The sequence below is a fragment of the Diorhabda carinulata genome, chromosome 4, assembly GCF_026250575.1.
Source record: "Diorhabda carinulata isolate Delta chromosome 4, icDioCari1.1, whole genome shotgun sequence".
Classification (NCBI taxonomy): domain Eukaryota; kingdom Metazoa; phylum Arthropoda; class Insecta; order Coleoptera; family Chrysomelidae; genus Diorhabda; species Diorhabda carinulata.
Genome location: NC_079463.1, coordinates 10,347,851 through 10,368,886, shown reverse-complemented (window position 1 = coordinate 10,368,886; position 21,036 = coordinate 10,347,851). Strand labels below are relative to the sequence as shown.

The following is a 21,036-nucleotide window of genomic DNA, read 5'->3' as shown; positions in this document are numbered from 1 at the left end:
AAATATAATTAGCAAACTTCATTATAGTTTGACCTGTTTGTTTAAAAAAGAGGGAAATGCTGTTATCAGTCTAATTATTGTTGATTAAATAATTAAATTTATAAAATACGACCCACTTCGTGGATAATGATCCATCATGATTTTAATTAGCAATATAACTCTTTAGGTACATCGCCACTTCCAATTTTTTCGTTAAATGTAATGATGCCTTACTTATCTGATGAATTAAATTCAAATAAATATGCTCGACTTTATCCATAAATATCTATTAAGCATTGACGTTTTCGTTTATTATTCTTCATTTTTTATAGATATCTACAATTTGGTTTACAAAGTAAAGCCAGTTAAAAGCTAACCTATCTTTTTTCATTTCAGAAGTATAGTCATGGAAAATAGGATGGATTCCGTTAAAACTTCTCTAATATCTACCAGCGTAGACAAGCTTTTTTATACAAAATATAAGAGAAGTAATCGACTTCAAAATTCGGAAACCACCGAATGTGATTTAAAAGATTCTTCAATGAAGTCTTCAATTACTGCTTCAGAAAATAACAAAACTAGTGAACAAAGTACAAGTGAAATAGTAAACGGTGAGTTATTTGTTTTAAATAATCGAACAAGTGACCTAACAATAATGTAAAAATTAAATCTCAATGTTTATTTTCAATCTACTGCTTGCATTACAGTTACAGATTTCTAATGAACCCCAATATCTGTGCAGGGATTAAATTGTTGATTCTAAAGATTTCTTTCCAGGTACATTTTTGTTTTGGGGAACGAATTGATTCTACAGAATCAATACTTGCTGGTGTTTGCTAGACCTAATCTCATTAGGTGTTTCCAGAGTTGCCAGGAAGGTCTTCAGTAGGTGTAGCCTCATCAGGTGCTTCCAGAGGTGACAGGAGGCTAGTTAGAAGGTGTTTTCTAAGGTAGGAGAAAGGTATTTAGGAGATGCAGCCTCATCAGGTGCTTCCAGAAGGGGTGGGGAGTTAGTAAGAAAGTGTAGCCTCTTGGAGTGTTTCCAAATGTGGTTTGATATTAGTTAGTAGATGTAATCTCATTCAGGGGTGGCAGGAAGTTAGTTAGAAGGTGTATCCTGAGATGGTTGGAAGTATTTAGGAGGTGTGGCCTCATCAGGTACTTCCAGAAGTGGCACGAAGTTATTTAAGAGCTGAAGTCTCATACAGGTGCTTTCAGAGGTAACAGAAAGCTAGTTAGGAGGTACTTCCTGAGGTGGCTGGAGGTAATTACTAAGGTAGCTTCATTAGGTACTTCCTGAGGTGGTAAGAAGGTTGTTAGGAGGTGTAGCTTGGTTTTACTGAGATATAAATCCCTTTTGGAACTAGCAGAATCAGATTTTTGGAGTGACGGTACACCCAGAGAGCTTTTCTTTTCATTTTCTTCTACAGAAAGGATCTGAGCTAATAAAAGGCGTTTTTGTATCTTATTTGGTCTTTTTTATTTATTTTGATTCTTGTATGACCAGGAACGTAAACTAAAGAGACTAACCTATTTTATACAGGTTTTTCTGTTACTTCACCTTTAGCATTGAGTTGATAATAATGGGGTTCACTAGAGAGGTTACTTATCATTTTTGATTTTAATTTTATAGAAAATGTATTTGAGAGGTTTTTTCTTTTATAGAAATAAATCTACTGGATGAAACTAGCTTAAAACACACCAAAGGCAAATATCTGAAGAATTATACAAATTTAGAATATTCTGAAAATGATTGTGAAGGAATTGAAGATGTTTCAAAAGTATTTAAACTATTAACGAAACCAACTTTCCATTCAAATGTTAAAAATACATATAGATCTTCTTTGAAGACATATACAAATCCGAGAAAGTGTTTGGAAAAAAATGAAGTAATTGAAAGCTTCGGTTTACCCGATACTCCCATCATTCCCGAAAAGCCATTAGCTGGTGATTGTTTAGATGCAGAAGTATTAGATGCCAAGGAAATAACTATACAAGAATTAGAATTCGTTGAGGCACCATGGTGTATAATTGAATTTGAAGAAAACTTTATAAATCCGCAAGAAATTAGAATTAAACCTGATCCCAATACTACTATTGATGATAAGTTATCAAATATTCAATCTACAATCGTTGATGAACATGCTAAAAGGAATAAAAAAATATTGAGCCCCCCAAATAAATCTGAATTGATCATAGAAAATGATAGATTAACACAAGAAGGACTAGAAGTAGAAATATGTAAAGTGAATATGCCTCGGAAAGGAAAATTGAAAGATATTAATTACAACGAAAAAAGCACAATTAGACCTAACGTTAATTATCCTATAGAAGACAGTGAAAAGGATAATAGTGAAAGTAGGACACTTAGATCATCAAACGTCATAGAAGAAGCTTCTATGTTAGAAAATAATACACTAAGTGAAAAAATTGATGATTCCTGTAGTACAAGAAAGCTCAGATCTTCTACAATCAACAGTACTATAAAATATGATAGCGATGAAGACATAGAAAGTGGAAAAACAAAAATAAACTTTAAATCTATGGAAAGAGAACAAGTTTTATCATCTAGTGATTCAGAGACAAGCGAATACAGCGAAAATAAAAATAAATCGAACAAAACCTATAACAGATTTAAACATTCATTAAATTCAACTACTACAGATGTATTTACACCAGATTCAAGTGAATCAGGGAGAAGAAATAAATTTACAAATGGCAAAGAAAGATATAATCTTAGATCAAAGGAACAGGAACCATTTTCATCAAATAAAAACACTACTAGGACTTTGAGGTCAAAATCATGTTCTGAAATTTTATTCAATGATAAAATTGAACCTGTTAAAGAAAAACAATTAAAAGTGATTTTACATCCTTTAGAAACAACGAAGGATCACCATCTTGTTGATAATAGGAAAGAATTGAATAATTCATGTGGTTTATTATTGGAAATTGTAGGTATAATACCTGTTTCGGATGAATCGAGACCTTCCTCAAAATTATTACAAAGCAAACCTTTTTTTAATTTATTTAAAAATACTTTACCGAAAACGTTGTTAGTTGGAGGGGAAACGAGGAAAACTAGTAGAAAATTTGATTGGAAATCGAAGTACATGAATAAATCAAATAATAAAGATAAAAATGAAAGTTTACAACAATCAGAAGTGAAGATAACAAATAAATTGAAATCCGAATGTAAAATCGATTCTATTAAGAAAATAGGGGAAGTAGAAGGAAGGAAATGCAAAATATTTGCTAATGAAAAATTATCTGAATGTTTAAAGCCTCGTTCTTACAAGAAAAAAGCATTTTGTGTTGATACTAGTTTGAAATCAAGTAATAAGACTGTAGAAACCGAAGTTGATGGTATTTCTATTGAAAAAACCGTCAAAAATGAATCACCTACAGACAAATTGAGAAATAGAACAAGAAAAATCATAGAAATTATATCAGAAGATATTACAAATCTACAAGAAAGTAGATTCAAAAGAAAATCTGCAGAAAACGCATCAAGTTGTGAATTTTTATTACCAAACCATAAGAATAAAGAAAATAATGAAATAATTGAAGCGACAAGCCTAAAGTACCAGAACGATGATTTACTAGAGGGAAATGATTCAAATTCTTGTAAATCTGACTGTACATCTTTGAATAATGATCAAACAACTTTGATAATTGAGGAAAATGAAGAAATAGTTGAAACATTTTATTGTAATTCAACAAAGACATCAGAATATTGTAAAGGAGATGAAAAATGTGTAAACAGTGCTTCTAGGAAGATCTCTGAAGAAGGAAGTACAGTGTTGGAAATATTGTCTATAAGTGAAAATATTACAAATACATTAGAAACACCAAAAGCTTGTAGTACTCCTAATGTAGTGGTTAAAAAAGGTAAAGGGAGGAATATGAAATCACCAATAGTGAAACTTAATGAAGATGTAATAAATTTCGATGTCCATTTGTCTACAAATAACACAGATGTGTCAAAAGTGGATAATACTTGTAAACTGAACAATAATATTGGAAATAATGAAGAAACTATACTCATAAAAGATTTATCAAAAGAAAAAATTAGAAAAAAATCTGTTGGAAATAATGAAGAAAATCTGTTAGAAAACATTCAAAAATCTTCAAATATATTTTTGAACAATGAATTTACAAAATTACCAAATGAAAATATTTTTTTAGATTCAAAATTTGTTAATACTGACTCAATAACACTAGCAACATGTTTAAACAATGTTAAAATAACTGATACCATTGAGAAAAATGAATCTGAAGATGCAGAAACAAATATCAAAACTATTTTAATGAAAAATGTAAAATCTCAAGCTATTTCAACCAAACAATCTATAAATGTTTCAATAAGTACATCACAACGTCCAGAATCAAACAAAAGTGGAGAAAATTGTGTGGATAGTCCTAAAACCCATAAAAAAGACTCTGAAGATAGAAGTTTGGTGGTAGAAATGTTGTGTACTAGTGGAAATATTAAAATAGAATCTCCAATCGATTGTGGCAGTCCAAATGTAGTTAAAAGAGGTAGAGGTAGGTCTAGGAAGTCATCAATAGTGAAACTTTTTGAAGATGTTGGAAATAATGAAGAAGACCTTAGAGAAAATGTTCAAAAATCGTCGAATATATTTTTGAATAATGAATCTGCAAAATTGCCAAATGAAAATGTTGTTTTATATTCAAAAACTGTTAATAGGGACTTAACACAATTAGCAACATGCTTAAATAACGATAGGAAAGTCTCAGAAGATAGAAATTTAGTGTTACAAACATTATCTACTAGTGGAAATATCAAAATAGAATCAACAATAGATTGTGGCAGTCCTAATATAGTTAAAAGAGGTAGAGGTCGACCCAGAAAGTCACCAATAAATTGTACCAGTCCTAATGTAGTTAAACGAGGTAGAGGTCGACCTAGGAAGTTATCAATAGTGACAGTAGATGAAGATGTTGGAAATAATGAGAAAAACCTTATAAAAAACATTAAAAAATCTACAAATATATTTTTGATAAATGAAACTGCAAAACTGGCAAACAAAAATGAAGAAAATTATGTTGATAGTCACAAATCCTTGATAAATATCTCCGAAGGTGGAAATTTAGTATTAGAAACGTTGTCTACTAGTGGAAATATCAAAATAGAATCACCAATCGATTGTGGCAGTCCTAATGTAGTTAAAAGAGGTAGAGGTCGACCTAGGAAATCATCAATAGTGACAATAGATGAAGATGATAGAAATAATGAAGAAAATCTTTCGGCAAACATTCAAAAATCCACAATTATATTTTTGAAAAATGAATCAGCAAAACTGCCAAACAAAAGTGAAGAAAATCATGTTGATAGTCATAAATCCTCTATAAAAGACTCTGCCGATGGAAATTTAGTATTAGAAACGTTGTCTGCTAGTGGAAATATCAAAATAGAATCACCAATAGATTGTGGTAATCCTAATGTAGTTAAAAAAGGTAGAGGTCGACCTAAGAAGATATCAATAATTAAACTAGATGAAGATGTTGGCTATAATGAAGAAAACATTACAGAAAGTGTTCAAAAATCTTCAAATATATTTTTGAATAATGAATCTGCAAAATTGACAGACAAAAGTGGAGAAAAATGTGTCAATAGCCCCCAAACTTCAATAAAAGTCTCTGAGGATGAAAATTTGGTGATAGAAACGTTGTCTACTAGTGGAAATATCAAAATAGAATCACCAATCGATTGTGGCAGTCCTAATGTAGTTAAAAGAGGTAGAGGTCGACCTAGGAAGATATCAATAATTAAACTAGATGAAGATGTTGGCTATAATGAAGAAAACGTTACAGAAAGCGTTCAAAAATCTTCAAATATATTTTTGGATAATGAATATGAGAAATCGCCAAACAAAAGTGGAGAAAAATGTCTTGATATTCGCAAAACTTCCATAAAAGATTCTGAAGATAGAAATCTAGTGATAGAAACGTTGTCTACTAGTGCAAATATCAAAATGAAATCACCAATAGATTGTAGTAGTCCTAATATTGTTAAAAGAGGTAGAGGTCGACCTAGGAAGTCATCAATAGTGACAATAGATGAAGACGTTGGAAATAATGAAGAAAACTTTGAAAAATTCTCAAATATGTTTCTGGACAATGATTCTGCGAAATTGTCAAACAAAAATGGAGAAAAATATGTTGATAGTCTCAAAACTTCTATAAAAGACTCTGAAGATAGAAATTCAGTGATAGGAACGTTGTCTACTAGTGAAAATATCAAAATAGAATCACCAATAGATTGTGGTAGTCCTAAAGTGGTTAATAGAGGTAGAGGTCGACCTAGAAAATTATCAATAGTTGAACTAGATGATGATGTTGGAAATAATGAAGAAAACATTACAGAAAGTGTTCAAAAATCTTCAAATATATTTTTGAATAATGAATCTGCAAAATTGACAGACAAAAGTGGAGAAAAATGTGTCAATAGCCCCCAAACTTCCATAAAAGTCTCTGAGGATGAAAATTTTGTGATAGAAACGTTGTCTACTAGTGGAAATATCAAAATAGAATCACCAATCGATTGTGGCAGTCCTAATGTAGTTAAAAGAGGTAGAGGTCGACCTAGGAAGATATCAATAATTAAACTAGATGAAGATGTTGGCTATAATGAAGAAAACGTTACAGAAAGCGTTCAAAAATCTTCAAATATATTTTTGGATAATGAATATGAGAAATCGCCAAACAAAAGTGGAGAAAAATGTCTTGATATTCGCAAAACTTCCATAAAAGATTCTGAGGATAGAAATCTAGTGATAGAAACGTTGTCTACTAGTGCAAATATCAAAATGAAATCACCAATAGATTGTAGTAGTCCTAATATTGTTAAAAGAGGTAGAGGTCGACCTAGGAAGTCATCAATAGTGACAATAGATGAAGACGTTGGAAATAATGAAGAAAACTTTGAAAAATTCTCAAATATGTTTCTGGACAATGATTCTGCGAAATTGTCAAACAAAAATGGAGAAAAATATGTTGATAGTCTCAAAACTTCTATAAAAGACTCTGAAGATAAAAATTCAGTGATAGGAACTTTGTCTACTAGTGAAAATATCAAAATAGAATCACCAATAGATTGTGGTAGTCCTAATGTGGTTAATAGAGGTAGAGGTCGACCTAGAAAATTATCAATAGCTGAACTAGATGATGATGTTGGAAATAATGAAGAAAACCTTTCAGAAAACTTTCTAAAATCTTCAAATATATTTTTGAATAATGAATCTTCAGAATTGACAAACAAAAGTGAAGAAAAATGTGTTGATAGGTCCAAATCCTCTATAAAAGTCTCTGAGGATGGAAATTTAGTGTTAATAACATTGTCTACCAGTGGAAATATCAAAATGAAATCACCTATAGATTGTAGCAGTCCTAATGTTATTAAAAGAGGTAGAGGTCGACCTAGGAAGTCATCAATAGTGACAATAGATGAAGATGTTGCAAATAATGAAGAGAATATTACAGAAAACTTAGAAAAATCCTCAAATATAATTTTGAATAATGAATCTGAAAAATTGACAGACAAAAGTGAGGAAAAATGTCTTAATTGTACCAAAACTTCCTTACAAGTCTCTGAAGATGGAAATTTAGTGATAGAAACATTGTCTACTAGCGAAAATATCAAAATAGGATCATCAATAGATTGTAGCAGTCCTAATGTAGTTAAAAAAGGTAGAGGTCGACCTAGGAAGTCATCAATAGTGACAATAGATGAAGATGATAGAAATAATGAAGGAAACCTCACAGAAAACGTTCAACAACCCTCAAATATAATTATGAATAATGAATCTGAAAAATTGACAGACCAAAGTGGAGAAAAATGTGTCGATAGCCCCCAAACTTGCATGAAAGTCTCTGAGGATGAAAATTTGGTGATAGAAACGTTGTCAACTAGTGGAAATATCAAAATAGAATCACCAATAGATTGTGGTAATCCTAATGTAGTTAAAAAAGGTAGAGGTCGACCTAGGAAGTTACCAATAGTGGAACTAGAAGAGGTTGTTGTAAATAATGAAGGAAACCTTACAGAAAACGTTGAAAATTCCTCAAATATAATTTTGAATAATGAATCTGAAAAATTGACAGACGAAAGTAAAGAAAAATGTGTTGATTGTACCAGAACTTCCATACAACTCTCTGAAGATGGAAATTTGGTGACCGAAATATTGTCTACTAGTAGAAATATCAAAATAGAATCACCAATAGATTGTGGTAATCCTAATGTAGTTAAAAAAGGTAGAGGTCGACCTAGGAAGTTACCAATAGTGGAACTAGAAGAAGTTGTTGTAAATAATGAAGGGAACCTTACAGAAAACGTTCAACAACCCTCAAATATAATTATGAATAATGAATCTGAAAAATTGACAGACAAAAGTGGAGACAAATGTGTTGATAGCCCCCAAACTTCCATAAAAGTCTCTGAGGATGAAAATTTGGTTATAGAAACGTTGTCAACTAGTGGAAATATCAAAATAGAATCACCAATAGATTGTGGTAATCCTAATGTAGTTAAAAAAGGTAGAGGTCGACCTAGGAAGTTACCAACAGTGGAACTAGAAAAGGTTGTTGTAAATAATGAAGGAAACCTCACAGAAAACGTTCAACAACCCTCAAATATAATTATGAATAATGAATCTGAAAAATTGACAGACAAAAGTGGAGAAAAATGTGTCGATAGCCCCCAAACTTGCATGAAAGTCTCTGAGGATGAAAATTTGGTGATAGAAACGTTGTCTACTAGTGGAAATATCAAAATAGAATCACCAATAGATTGTGGTAATCCTAATGTAGTTAAAAAAGGTAGAGGTCGACCTAGGAAGTTACCAACAGTGGAACTAGAAGAGGTTGTTGTAAATAATGAAGGAAACCTCACAGAAAACGTTCAACAACCCTCAAATATAATTATGAATAATGAATCTGAAAAATTGACATACAAAAGTGGAGAAAAATGTGTTGATAGCCCCCAAACTTGCATAAAATTCTCTGAGGATGAAAATTTGGTGATAGAAACATTGTCTACTAGTGGAAATATCAAAATAGAATCACCAATCGATTGTGGCAGTCCTAATGTAGTTAAAAGAGGTAGAGGTCGACCTAGGAAAACACCAATACTGAAATTAGATGACGATTACTCAAAATTTGATAGAAATATTCATATTTTTAATGAAAATTTTTTTCATGGACATTCTGAATTACATAAAAAAAATGTAACCAGTGCGTTGTCTACCATGGACATACCAAGAAAAGAAAAGAGTTCTGAGGAATCTAAGGATACGTTAGAAAGTGGAGAAATAACAGATTTACAAAATGAGGAAATTGATAAAAATAATATTGAAAAAATAACAGCTCAAATTAACGATTCTGACAAAGATATCGATGAAAATGATTTAAATATTGATATATTGTGTGTAAAAAATAATCTAATCGAAAAAAAAGATATAATTAATAATAGTGATATAACAAAGAAATTAGAAAGCACTAGTAGTGATAATAATTCATTAGTGCCACTAAAAAATGAATCGACACAAAAAGATATCACTGAAAGTTATAGAAAACATGAAGAAGATAAAACTAAAAGTACTGGTGTTGATAAAACTGAATATACTGAAAATAAATATAATATAACTGAAGATACCGGGGTTATTGAAAAGTTTATACCAGAAACTACTAAAGATAATGATAAAATTACTAATGATAATACTACAAATAAATATATAGAGATTGATAAAGATTGCATGACTACAGATAGCAAAAATAATATAAAAAATGATGAAACCGACCTTGATAACAGTGCATTAAAGAAAGATGAAGATTCCATCGTCATAAAAAATAAAAAAGTTGATCAAATGGAGCTTGACAAAAATACTGCAGCTGATATAGATGAACCAACTATAATTGAAGATGATTTTGATGACGAGAAAAAATTTACAATAACAGATGATAGTCAAACTAATAAAAAAGATGAAATATTGAATATTGTAGCAAGTAGTGATAGTACAGAAACAGTTTTTGATAACAAACGTTCTAATAGTGATAAAACATTTTTGAAAATTACTAATACAGAAATTGACATTCACATAGATTTACTATCTTCACCGAAATCTGAAAATAATGAAGAAAACTTGTATAATGAAGAAGATACATCAAAAACTGACAATTTGTGTACAGAAACAATTGAAAAAAAAGTAGAAACTAAAAGTAATATTAGCTTAGGACCAACGAGTGGTACCATTACTTATAGTGAAAGTGATAAAACTAGTTTGGATAAAAAAATTGGGATTATTAGTGATATCAAAGGGATATCTAACGACCCAAATTTTAAATGTCCTTTGGAAGCACCAATAATAGTAAAAAATGAATATGAAGACAAAATAATCAGTAATAAAAGCATCGATTTAACAAAACTTCTGTTGGATGATAAAATAAGTGAAACTAAAGACGTTTTAACCGATCTGCATGAAATTCAGTATCAAATCGACTCAGAAGAACATTCCGGAAAGGAAAATATCTCTACTAGAACCAGGAGTAAGACAAATCTCGGTGAGAGGATCGATGGAGATGTAGATGATTTTATTCCACAGGATATAGTGAGGAGTAATAGCAGTTTGGGTATAAACCGCGATGAATGTAGCGACCTATTCTTGAAGGAAACAAAAAATTTAGATCAAGAAATTGTGAGAAATTGTTTTATTGAAAATACCGGAGCAGTTGTGGATGAGAATGGTATTGAAATATTGGATACAGTAGAAGAAGAAGTTAGTGGAAGTAAAATTATGAAAACATTGGATGAAAATATCGGAAGAAAGGAGAGTATTGAGTGTATTGAAGAATTTAATATCGGTGATATTGTTTGGGCTCAAATTGGTAAATTTCCTTACTGGCCGAGTTTGATTTCAGAAGATCCAGTAACGTGCAATTTTAAAAATATAAGTAAGTGGACTATTTATGGTATTTTTTTTTATTGGTATTTTCAAACTCTCGCGGTTCCGTCGTATTTTTGGGTATAATAAATCGAAAAATCATCAGATTTTTTTGGCAATTTCATATTATTGCTGTCCCCTCATATTTTTGGGTCCAGTAAATCAAAAAATCATGAGATTTTTATGTTTTCTTTTGTACTTCCATACTACTCCGGTCCCCTCGTATTTTTGGGTCCAATGAATCGTAAAATCATCAGATTTGTAATTTTTTTTGTACTTTAAAAGTAAAGCGGTCCACTCGTATTTTTGGATATAGTAAATCGAAAAATCATTCGATTTCTATCAAGTTTTTTGGTAAGTTCATATTATAGCGGTTCTCTCGTATTTTTGGGTCCAGTAAATCAAAAAATCATCAAATTTGTATGTTTTTTTTTGTATTTTTGGACCAAACCTAACCTAACCAAAACGGTCCCTTTGTATTTTTGGACATAGTAAATCGAAAATTTAACCAGATTTCCATGAATTTTTTTTCAAATATTTGTTTTTATTACGGGGATAAAAAAATATTCCAAGTTTTCATGCTTTAAATGTTCTTCTAATCGCACTTATTAATATAGGATGATTTTTCGATTCTCTACGAGGGGGCAGCGATAAAACACACCTTTTTTAATTTACCTTAAATTATATTTTAGTGAAGAATAGGTGTGCGTATCACGTTAAATTTTTCGGCGATAAAGGAAAACGTGCTTGGATAAATAGTAAAAAATTAATAGAATACAAAAACAGAGATGACTTGAAAACTTACTACGAAAATCTTAAGAACGTAAGTATAAAATCTGGTCCTTCGAGCCGGGTTCGAGGACCAAATAATGTAATTGTTAATTTTTTTTAGTGTAAAAGTGCTGTGGAACTTCAAGGATATATAATCAAAGGATACATCGTAGAAAGATGGACAAAAGCAGTGGACGAAGTCGAATTTGTAAAATCACAAAATTTCACATTCGAACAAATGATAAATTACATGGACGAAGAATCTAATCAAGAGGTGGACGAAAGGAAAACTTCAACTATGAAGAAAGGAAAAAAACGTAAACAATCGCTTGGTTTGGAAGAGTTAGAGGATCTCGATGGTTTAGAAAATAAAAAAATTAAATTAGAAGTTGAAGATTCTGTTCCGAAACAGCGCCAAAAGAAGTCGATACCAGAATTGAAATACGAACATTCCTCCCCTGGGAAACTTAATGAAGAAACAGAAGATTTTATAGTGATAACAGACGAACAATCTGAAGAGAAATATAAAATAAATTCGGAGACATTCAATAATTTCGGATCTTACACTTTGGAAGAACAAAGGTCGTTATTCAAGAGGAATAACCTGTTTAAAGGTATACCGAAGGAAAAAGTTTGTCAGTACTGCTTCGAATTCGGGGAAGTTTTGAAATGTAAAGGCGGTTGCAACGGGATTTATCATCCCCATTGTGCAACGGAAGTTTCTAAACATCAGACGAGGAAGAAACCAGGCAGGTCTCCCAAGATTGATACTACAGAAAAAGTGGAAACTATCAAAATAGAAAAAATTGAATCTCCAAGTTCACCGGGTGAGTTTTTTCATTATTACATTTATTAATATATTCTAAATGATCGGTTAACTTCAGAATAGCTTTTTGTAAAGTGGCATAACCTCTAAAACACTTTTTATATCAGTTTTGCTTTGTTTTGTTATAAAAAGATATTATATACAGTGTTAACTGCTATTCAAAATTACGTTAACTGGTCCTTCTAGCCTTCTATAGGTCGTACCCGGCTCGAAGGACGAATTAATGATTTATAATTGTTTTCAGTACAAATATTCCTAAAGGATTCAGAAATATCAAATTACAAGTGGAATTATTAGTTTTTCATTTCGAATTTATCAGTATTTTAAAATGGCTTCTTTTGATAATTATTCTTTATATCCCTAGTTATGTTTGACATGTATCCAGGTGTCTTATTGATCATTATTGGATTTGACATGTACCAATGTGTCTCAGTGATCTTTATTGTGTCCTAAATTAGGTATGAAATCTATCAAGGGGTAACACTGGTCCTTATTTTGGAAAGGCTGTTGTTTATAATCATTTTTTACATCCCAAATTAGGTTTGATAGCCAACAAAGAGCATCAGTGATCATTATTTAAAAATAGCTTCTGTTAATAACGATTTTTTATATCCCAAATTAGGTTTGACAGCTAACAAGGGACCCCAGTGATCATTATAATGAAATGGCTACTTGTTATAATAATTCCTTATATTCCAAATTAGTTTTAACAACTATAAAGGACATTGGGGCCTCAGTAATCATTATTTTGAAATAGATTCTCTTCATATTGAGTCTTTGTATCCCAAATTAGGTTTTATAGCTAACAAGGAGCCACAGTGATAATTGTATTTAAATTGCTACTTGTTTTGATGATTTATCATACCCCAAGTTAGATTTGACAGCTAGCAAGGAACCTCATGGCCTAGGCGGTCAGTTTTTGAAATAGCTTTTCATCATAATGTATATCCCAAGTTGGGTTTGACATGTATTTTTTCTTTATTATATATATTAGTATACAAGGTGTTTGTGGAAAATTTATTTTTCATTATATATATTTTATATTATAAATCTAAAACGACTTAAGCGATTCTAATAAGATTTGGTACAGCCACTAAGTACTATCTGGTGATTGTTTTGAGAAAATTTCAAAAAAACCCTAGAACCGGAAGTGTTAATTAATATGCCATCTTGATAAAATCAAAATTTCGAAATCTTTTCTATACTATAAATTCGAAACGGCTTGAGCGATTCGAATAATATTTGGTACAGCCAGTTAATACTATTTGATCAATACTTTAAGAAATTTCCGAAAAAATCCTAGTACCGGAAGTGCCTATAAAGTCGTTTAATATGCCATCTTCATAAAAACAGAAAGTCGAAAACTTTTTTTTTTTATTAGAACCCCAAAACCGGCCTAAGCGATTCTAATAAGATTTGGTATAGTCAGTTAGTACTATCTGATGATTGTTTTAAAAGAATTTCAAAAAAATCCTAGTACTGGAACTCGACGACGTGTTATAACAACGTTAAATGAATTTGTGGATTTCCCATTAAGTTCGATTAGTTAAAAATAGGTTATATTTCTAGGAAATCAATTGGATGCGGGCAATAATCATGTTGAAATAGTAACAATACCTTCTAGAATATACAATACCCCACCAAGAAAAACTTTTCCTCCCGATTTCGCTAATATGACATTAAGCGAAAGAATCGATTTCAAAATGAAAGAAATCATGAAAAAATTCGAATCGACATCGTACGCGGAAGATTTCAACGAATCCTCATCGGATGAAAACAACAAATCCTCGATTCGTGATAGTTTTCCACAAGAAAATATTGATTCGGACAATAATTTACGGGATGATACAAAGATAAAACCCATCGAGCACGTCACCGCCGATTCTGACAATAAATCGAATATCGAATGTATAAAAAGCGAAACGGATTCTCCCATAAAACACATAACCGCCGATTCCGAATATACCGACGAAGTTAAATTGAAAAAAAATCGATCCAAATCAAAAATAACCAAACATATAACCGCCGATAGTCAAGATACGTTTATCGATCCCAAGAATTTCAAATGCGGATTCTGCGCGCAAGATTTGGATCCATATTGTTTCATCTGTAACGAAACGTCGTCCAAACGAGGCTCCTACATAAGACAAAAATGTTCCCTGTACCAATGCAACCGGTTCTATCATCCGGAATGTTTGAAATTGTGGCCGCAGACTCAATGGTCGGTGATACAGACGACGAAAAATCGTTATTCCCAAGAAGAAGTCGATAGTTTCGTGTGTCCGCAACACGTGTGTCACACGTGCGCCTCGGACGATCCGCGCGCCGCCTTATCCAGATGTTCCTGGGATAAAATAGTGAAGTGTCTATGTTGTCCTGCGAGTTATCATTCGAGTAATTTGTGCGTTCCGGCCGGTACCGAAATCATAACTTCCACGCAAATTATTTGTCCCAGACATAGGAATAAATATGCCAAACCGTATACCATTAATACTACTTGGTGTCTCTTGTGCAACCAAGGGGGTAAATTGATCTGTTGCGAAACTTGTCCCACTAGGTGAGTAGAATACGATTTTTTATCACACTATATATTATTTGATTTATTTGGACTTCTTATATTTACATTACATTGTATATAATTCTCTTTAATTTTTCACTTCTTAAACCTTTTTGGTGATTTATTCTGATTTAAGTTCTGTTAGGCTACTGGCTTATAATTTTAGAACATTGTAAAAACTTGTTTCCAGAAACATCTAGTACTATAGATGGCGTGCAGCTGTGTCTCCGTCGCATTATAATTTCCATTAAGGCAACGTTAGTACTGTTTTCACACTGTTGGTATAACAGAATTACTGTCTCGTCATTTTTTTGTTATCTTTTACCAAATAGAGACAGAAAAAGAGTTGAAAAATGGGTAAATAAGAGAGTAATAAGTAGAGTCGATCAGTTTTTGAATATTTTCCCTTGTTTCTGAGAAAATTGTTGACTTCATCGATTATCATGTGTCTCATGTCATTTTGAGGTTATCTTCTATTGAAACTAGACACAGAAACTGTTGAAATGTGGCTGAATAAAGGAATAATAAATAGATTCGATCAGTTTTTGGATATTTTCTTTTGTTTTGAGAAAATTGCTTAGGAAATTGTTGATGTCATCGATTTTTATGTTTCTCATGTCATTTTTAAATTATGTTTTACTAAAAATGACACTAAAACGGTTGAAATGTGGCTGACTAAAGGAATAATTGATAGAGTCGATCAGATCTGTAATATTTTCTTTTATTATTAACTGAGAAGTTGTGTGTCATGTAATTTTTAGGTTATGTTTTACTTAAAATAGACTCAAAAATGATTGAAATGTGACTGAATAAGAGAATAATGAATAGAGAAGACCTGTTTTGCAAATATTTTCTTTTGTTTTTGCGAAAATTGACTAGGAAATTGTTAACGTCATCGATTATTATGTATCTAATGTCATTTTCAGGTTATCTTTCACTAAAAATGACACTGAAACGGTTGAAATGTGGCTTTATAAAATAACAAGTTGATATTTGGAATATTTTGTTTTATTTTCAAAGAAAATAAATTAGATAACTGTTTTCTGTTCATATATTTTTTTCAGCGTACATCCGGAATGTATGACCGTCAATTTAACAGACGACGACAAATTCATCTGCGAAGATTGCGAATCCGGAAGGTTACCCTTATACGACGAAGTCGTATGGGTAAAACTGGGCTATTTCAAATGGTGGCCCGCCCTAATTATTTTTCCCAACGAAGTTCCCCCCAACGTCCTCAACGCTAAACACGGCCTCGGCGAATTCGTCGTCAAATTTTTCGGCACTTACAACTATTACTGGATAAACCGAGGCAGGGCATTCCTATTTCAAGAAGGCGACAACGCCGATACGGGCCCCGGTAATAAAAAAAAAGTGGAAGCAGCTTTCCGGAGGGCCGTAGAAGAAGCTGTAGTTGCGCATAAAATGAAAAAACGTAAGTTGACTGTAACCCGTTAAAAAAATTAGTTTCTCAATTTTTTAAAAATTATTTCAGAGTTTAAACTTACACAATCAGCCGAATCGGTGAATTCGATGAAACCACCTCCTTACATAAAAATAAAAGTCAGTAAACCCGTAGGAAATGTCCGATTCATGGATTTGGATCTTAGTAATACGACTGCTTGTGATTGTAATCCGAGCCAACCGAATCCTTGTGGACCGGACACCAACTGTCTTAACAGGTAAATAAAAGTGAAAGATTTTATCCCTCATTTGGGGTTGAGAACGTTTTTTCTTTGTTCGTTCGTTATTGTCATTTTGTTTACTGTTCGAAGATTAGGTCGTTCCACACCCCTTTTAGGGTCGATAGCTTGTTTTAGGATCCTTTTTGGGGCCAGACCTATTTTTATTTTCCCAATTTCCCATTCTATTATCATTTTTATTTTATGTTGTCCCGTGTTAGGTCTTCTTTCCACCATATTTCAATCCCTATTCTTCTTTTTCTTCTAACCACTTTGATTTAGGTTTTTTCATACTAAATCGTTGAAGGCCCCTAATGGGATCTAAAACGTGTTCTAGGATCCTTTTTATGGGGTGGATCAATCCTTATTCTCATAATTTTCCCATTTTTTCATCTTTTTATCTCTACACACTCCTGTCCTTTGTTTTTCTTTACAGTTTGATGATGAAATTGTTGTATAACCCTTGTAGGGTCAAGAAGGTGCTCTAGAATCCTTTTTATGGCTAGTATCAATCTTTATTCTCATAATTTTCCCTTTCTTTCATCCTTTTTTCTCTAACCTCTCCTGCCCCTTGTTTTTATTTACAGTTTGATGATAAAATTTGTTGTATAACTCTTGTAGGGTCAAGAAGGTTCTCTAGGATCTTTTTTATGGGTTGGATCAATCCCAATCTCATAATTTTCCTATTATTTCATCTTTTTGTCTCTATTCACTTATGTCCTTTTTTTTTTACAGTTTGATATGAAATTGTTGTATAAACCTTTCAAGGTCAAGAAGATATTCTAGGATCCTTTTTACGGTGTGGATGAATCCCTGTTTTAATAATTTTCCCCTCTTTCATAGTTTTTTTGTGCTTTTTATCATCTTTTCCATTTGTTTGTCCCCATTCTTTCTAATCTCATTTTTACAACTTTCTTTAACATACTTTCCTTTTCGTTATAAGGACTATATCGTCTCACTTTCCGAACTTGGAAACAGTATATAATTATTTCTATTTTCCACTTGTATTTTATTGTTTTTATTCTGTTTTCTTGTTTCTGTAGCTTTCCTTATTTTATATCTAATCAGATTAGTGTCTCCATGTAACTCAATTCCGATATGTGTACTAAAATTCAATCACTGATGATAATACTGTATATTTATTGACTTGTAGATTACTTTTGACGGAGTGCAATCCCGAAGTATGTCCGGCTGGTAAACTGTGTAATAATCAGTCGTTCGAAAAACGAGAATACCCTCTATTGGTACCGTACAAGACCGAAACAAGGGGATGGGGGTTGAAAACGTTAGAACCGCTTAAAAAAGGACAATTCGTGATCGAATACGTAGGAGAACTTATCGACGACGAAGAATACCAACGAAGAATATTAAAAATGCACGCGCAAAAAGAAGAAAATTTTTATTTTTTGACTATACATAAAGATAGGATGATTGACGCAGGACCGAAAGGTGATAACTTGGAATTTTCGTTTAAAAATTGTATTTATTTATTTTTTACTTTTTTAGGTAATATGGCGAGATTTATGAACCATTGTTGTCAACCGAATTGCGAAACGCAGAAATGGACGGTGAACGGCGATACGAGGGTCGGTCTATTTGCTACCACTGATATACCCGCCAATACCGAATTAACTTTTAATTACAATTTGGAATGTACCGGTACCGAAAAGAAAGTCTGTAAATGCGGAGCACCTAATTGTAGTGGATTTATAGGAGTTAAAGTAAAAAATGTGAGTATAATTGTGAAGTACCCTAAAGGGTGATTCGAGATCGAAATCATAAACAATCTCACTTTTTATTAAAAATATACATTTTTTAGCCAGGAAGTGAATTCTAAAATATATTTTGGATCTTAACAATGTTTGCAAACAATTATAGTCAAAAATTACTTTCTCCTTCTACCTTTTAAAGTGTAGGAGGAAAATTCCGGTCCATTCTTTCCCATACACTGCCAAGATTTCCATTTTCTGTAGAGTTTTTCCTTCCTTCACCCTAAAATTGTACTTTTCCATTTCTGCCAGGATATCCTGTCAATCTGTTTGTTTCTCCAAGAATTTCCCCTTAATTTTACTTAAAATTATACTCTTTCCATTTCTTCCAAGGTAATTTTCGTTCCTTCCAGAGTTTTTTCTTCTTTTTCCCTAAAGTTATACCAGGATGTCGTGCCCATCTTTTGGTTTCTTCCAGATTATCTCCTTTCTTTTTCCTAAATTTATACAATTTTCATTCCTTTCTAGGTATCTTGAAAATATTTTTTTCCTTTCTTCTCCGTCAAATCATACTCCATTCTCCTTCTATCTAGTAGCAGAATTCTGGTTCCTTTTGTACCCAATGTTTCCATTTTTTTTATATCCTGCTAATATTTTCATTTCTACCTTATTTGGTCTATCCACTTTCTTCTCTATCTACCTCTTCTTCTGTTGTATTTTTGAGTTAAAACAAAATTTTTTGACCGAATCTTGTACAGTATTTTATGATCTTACCACGTATAGTATTTTTTTTGAAAATATCTCGTTTCTCATACGTTTCGTGGTATTTAGGAATCTGCGGAAACTAAGAAACCAAAAAAAGAAAGGAAGAAAAAAGAACCGGAAAAACCATTGGTACTACCACCATGTTATCTTTGTGAAAAGCGAGGAAAAGTCAGTTTATGTAATAACAAAATTTGTAATAAAGCTTACCATTTATCTTGTTTGAAATTAGAAGTTCCCGAGGGTGAGTAAAGGCGTATAAAGTGTGTTTTAGTATTCAATAAAATTATTTTTAGGTAAAAAATTTATATGCCCTTGGCATTATTGTAACGTATGTTCAAAGAGGACAATCAGGTGTTGCGTTAAATGTTTAAATTCGTTCTGTCCATCACATTCCGAAGGAAACGTTCGTTACGATAAATTATTTGGTTTTGTATGCAGCAAACACGATTCGATGAACGTAAGTTTCGATAACTTATTTACCATCTTCAGATACTGAAATAAGATTCTTCTTAGGTCGAAGATCGAAGTAATACTGTGAAGAGAAAAAGAAATCATCCGATAACAGACGAAGATGTTGTTACTTCAACGACTGATGATAATGACGACGACGTTTCGTTGCTTCAACGGATGAAACAATCGAAGAAAAATAAAGTCGAAGAGGGAAATAACGATTCCGTGATTAGAGAGACACGTAATGAGACAGTTTCAAGTGCGACAGGTATATTTTGTTGATTTGTAGTGGTTTAATTGTGGTGTTTATGGTGTTTTTGTTATAGAAACGGATTTTGAGGTGAAGTTTAAATTGAAAAGGAAGAAAAAACATTGAGGGATAAAAGACTCGAAAAAATTACTGCCAATAGTGTTTCTCATGTGTAATATTTGTAATTTTGGTATATTTTAGTTACTTTTTTTAATGTTACTTTATAATGAATTCGTATCTTTTTTGTCATTAGAAGTATATATATATTTATTGGTATTAAATTAAATGTCAGAAAATAAATAGATTTTTATTAATTCCATTTTTTTTTATTATTCTACCTATGTACAGAATTTATTGGAACAACCAGAGGGGTTTTTGAGGTCGTAATATTTTTTATTAGAATGGGAAAAACAAAAAATAACAATTATGAAAATTTTGGTTATAAGTTGTATGATAGAAATCAAGAAAATTGAATTCCGAAAGCTTCTGTTTTTATTGCAGATTTATGGAAAAACATGATAACTGAATTACTTGAAGATTTTGTTGGGTTCTACTAACTTTAAATATTACTTAAAACTGACACCTTTGAATATAAACTTTTTTGAAAAATATCAAAGTTTTTGTATTTTTTTTTGTAAATCTACACAAAAAACGAAAATTTTGAAAACAAAAATCATTTAAAAATGGTAATATACAAGGAGTTGATTTTTAGAAACAAAATTCTATTTTGTAGAAAATATTTTTTTGTGATTTTTTTCCAAAAACGTTCGATTTTTGTATAGTTTAACGAAAAAATACAAAATCTTCCTTTGGTACTTTTCAAGAAAGTTATGAACAATTGTATCGACAAAAGTATAGTTATGATAACATGAATCTTTAGAGAGATATTTTCTCTTCTCATATTTTTTATCATATCTTAATTTTAACAACAAAGTTTAAAAAAAAATCATTAAAATCTGATGATTTTTCGATTTATTAGAGCCAAAATACGAGGGGACTATGATAATATAATATAACACCATATTTGTTAATCATTTTCATTTTTTAAATAAATATCAGTATCTACCTCTTTTGGTGAAATTATAA

The 21,036-nt window shown here is 31.6% G+C and overlaps 1 protein-coding gene across 1 annotated transcript; it reads left to right on the top strand.

The window, feature by feature from the left end:
• Positions 1-20: 20 nt before the first annotated feature.
• LOC130893182 (uncharacterized) lies at positions 21-20,351 on the top strand. Its single transcript, XM_057799067.1, has 14 exons — positions 21-166; positions 376-590; positions 1,645-10,950; positions 11,633-11,763; positions 11,833-12,538; positions 14,107-15,094; positions 16,159-16,529; positions 16,590-16,776; positions 17,930-18,225; positions 18,283-18,506; positions 19,317-19,491; positions 19,544-19,707; positions 19,764-19,968; positions 20,027-20,351. Exons 2-14 carry the CDS (start codon positions 386-388, stop codon positions 20,074-20,076), a joined length of 13,008 nt encoding a protein of 4,335 aa, XP_057655050.1. The 5' UTR covers positions 21-166; positions 376-385; the 3' UTR covers positions 20,077-20,351.
• Positions 20,352-21,036: the final 685 nt, after the last annotated feature.

What these genes read in the sequence shown, in the direction of transcription:
- LOC130893182 (XM_057799067.1), top strand. Translation starts at nt 386, where the DNA reads ATGGAAAATAGGATGGATTCCGTTAAAACTTCTCTAATATCTACCAGC. An exon ending in GAAATTAGAAGTTCCCGAGG is followed by an intron (nt 19,492 to 19,543) that starts GTGAGTAAAGGC and finishes AATTATTTTTAG; the next exon opens with GTAAAAAATTTATATGCCCT. An exon ending in GCAAACACGATTCGATGAAC is followed by an intron (nt 19,708 to 19,763) that starts GTAAGTTTCGAT and finishes GATTCTTCTTAG; the next exon opens with GTCGAAGATCGAAGTAATAC.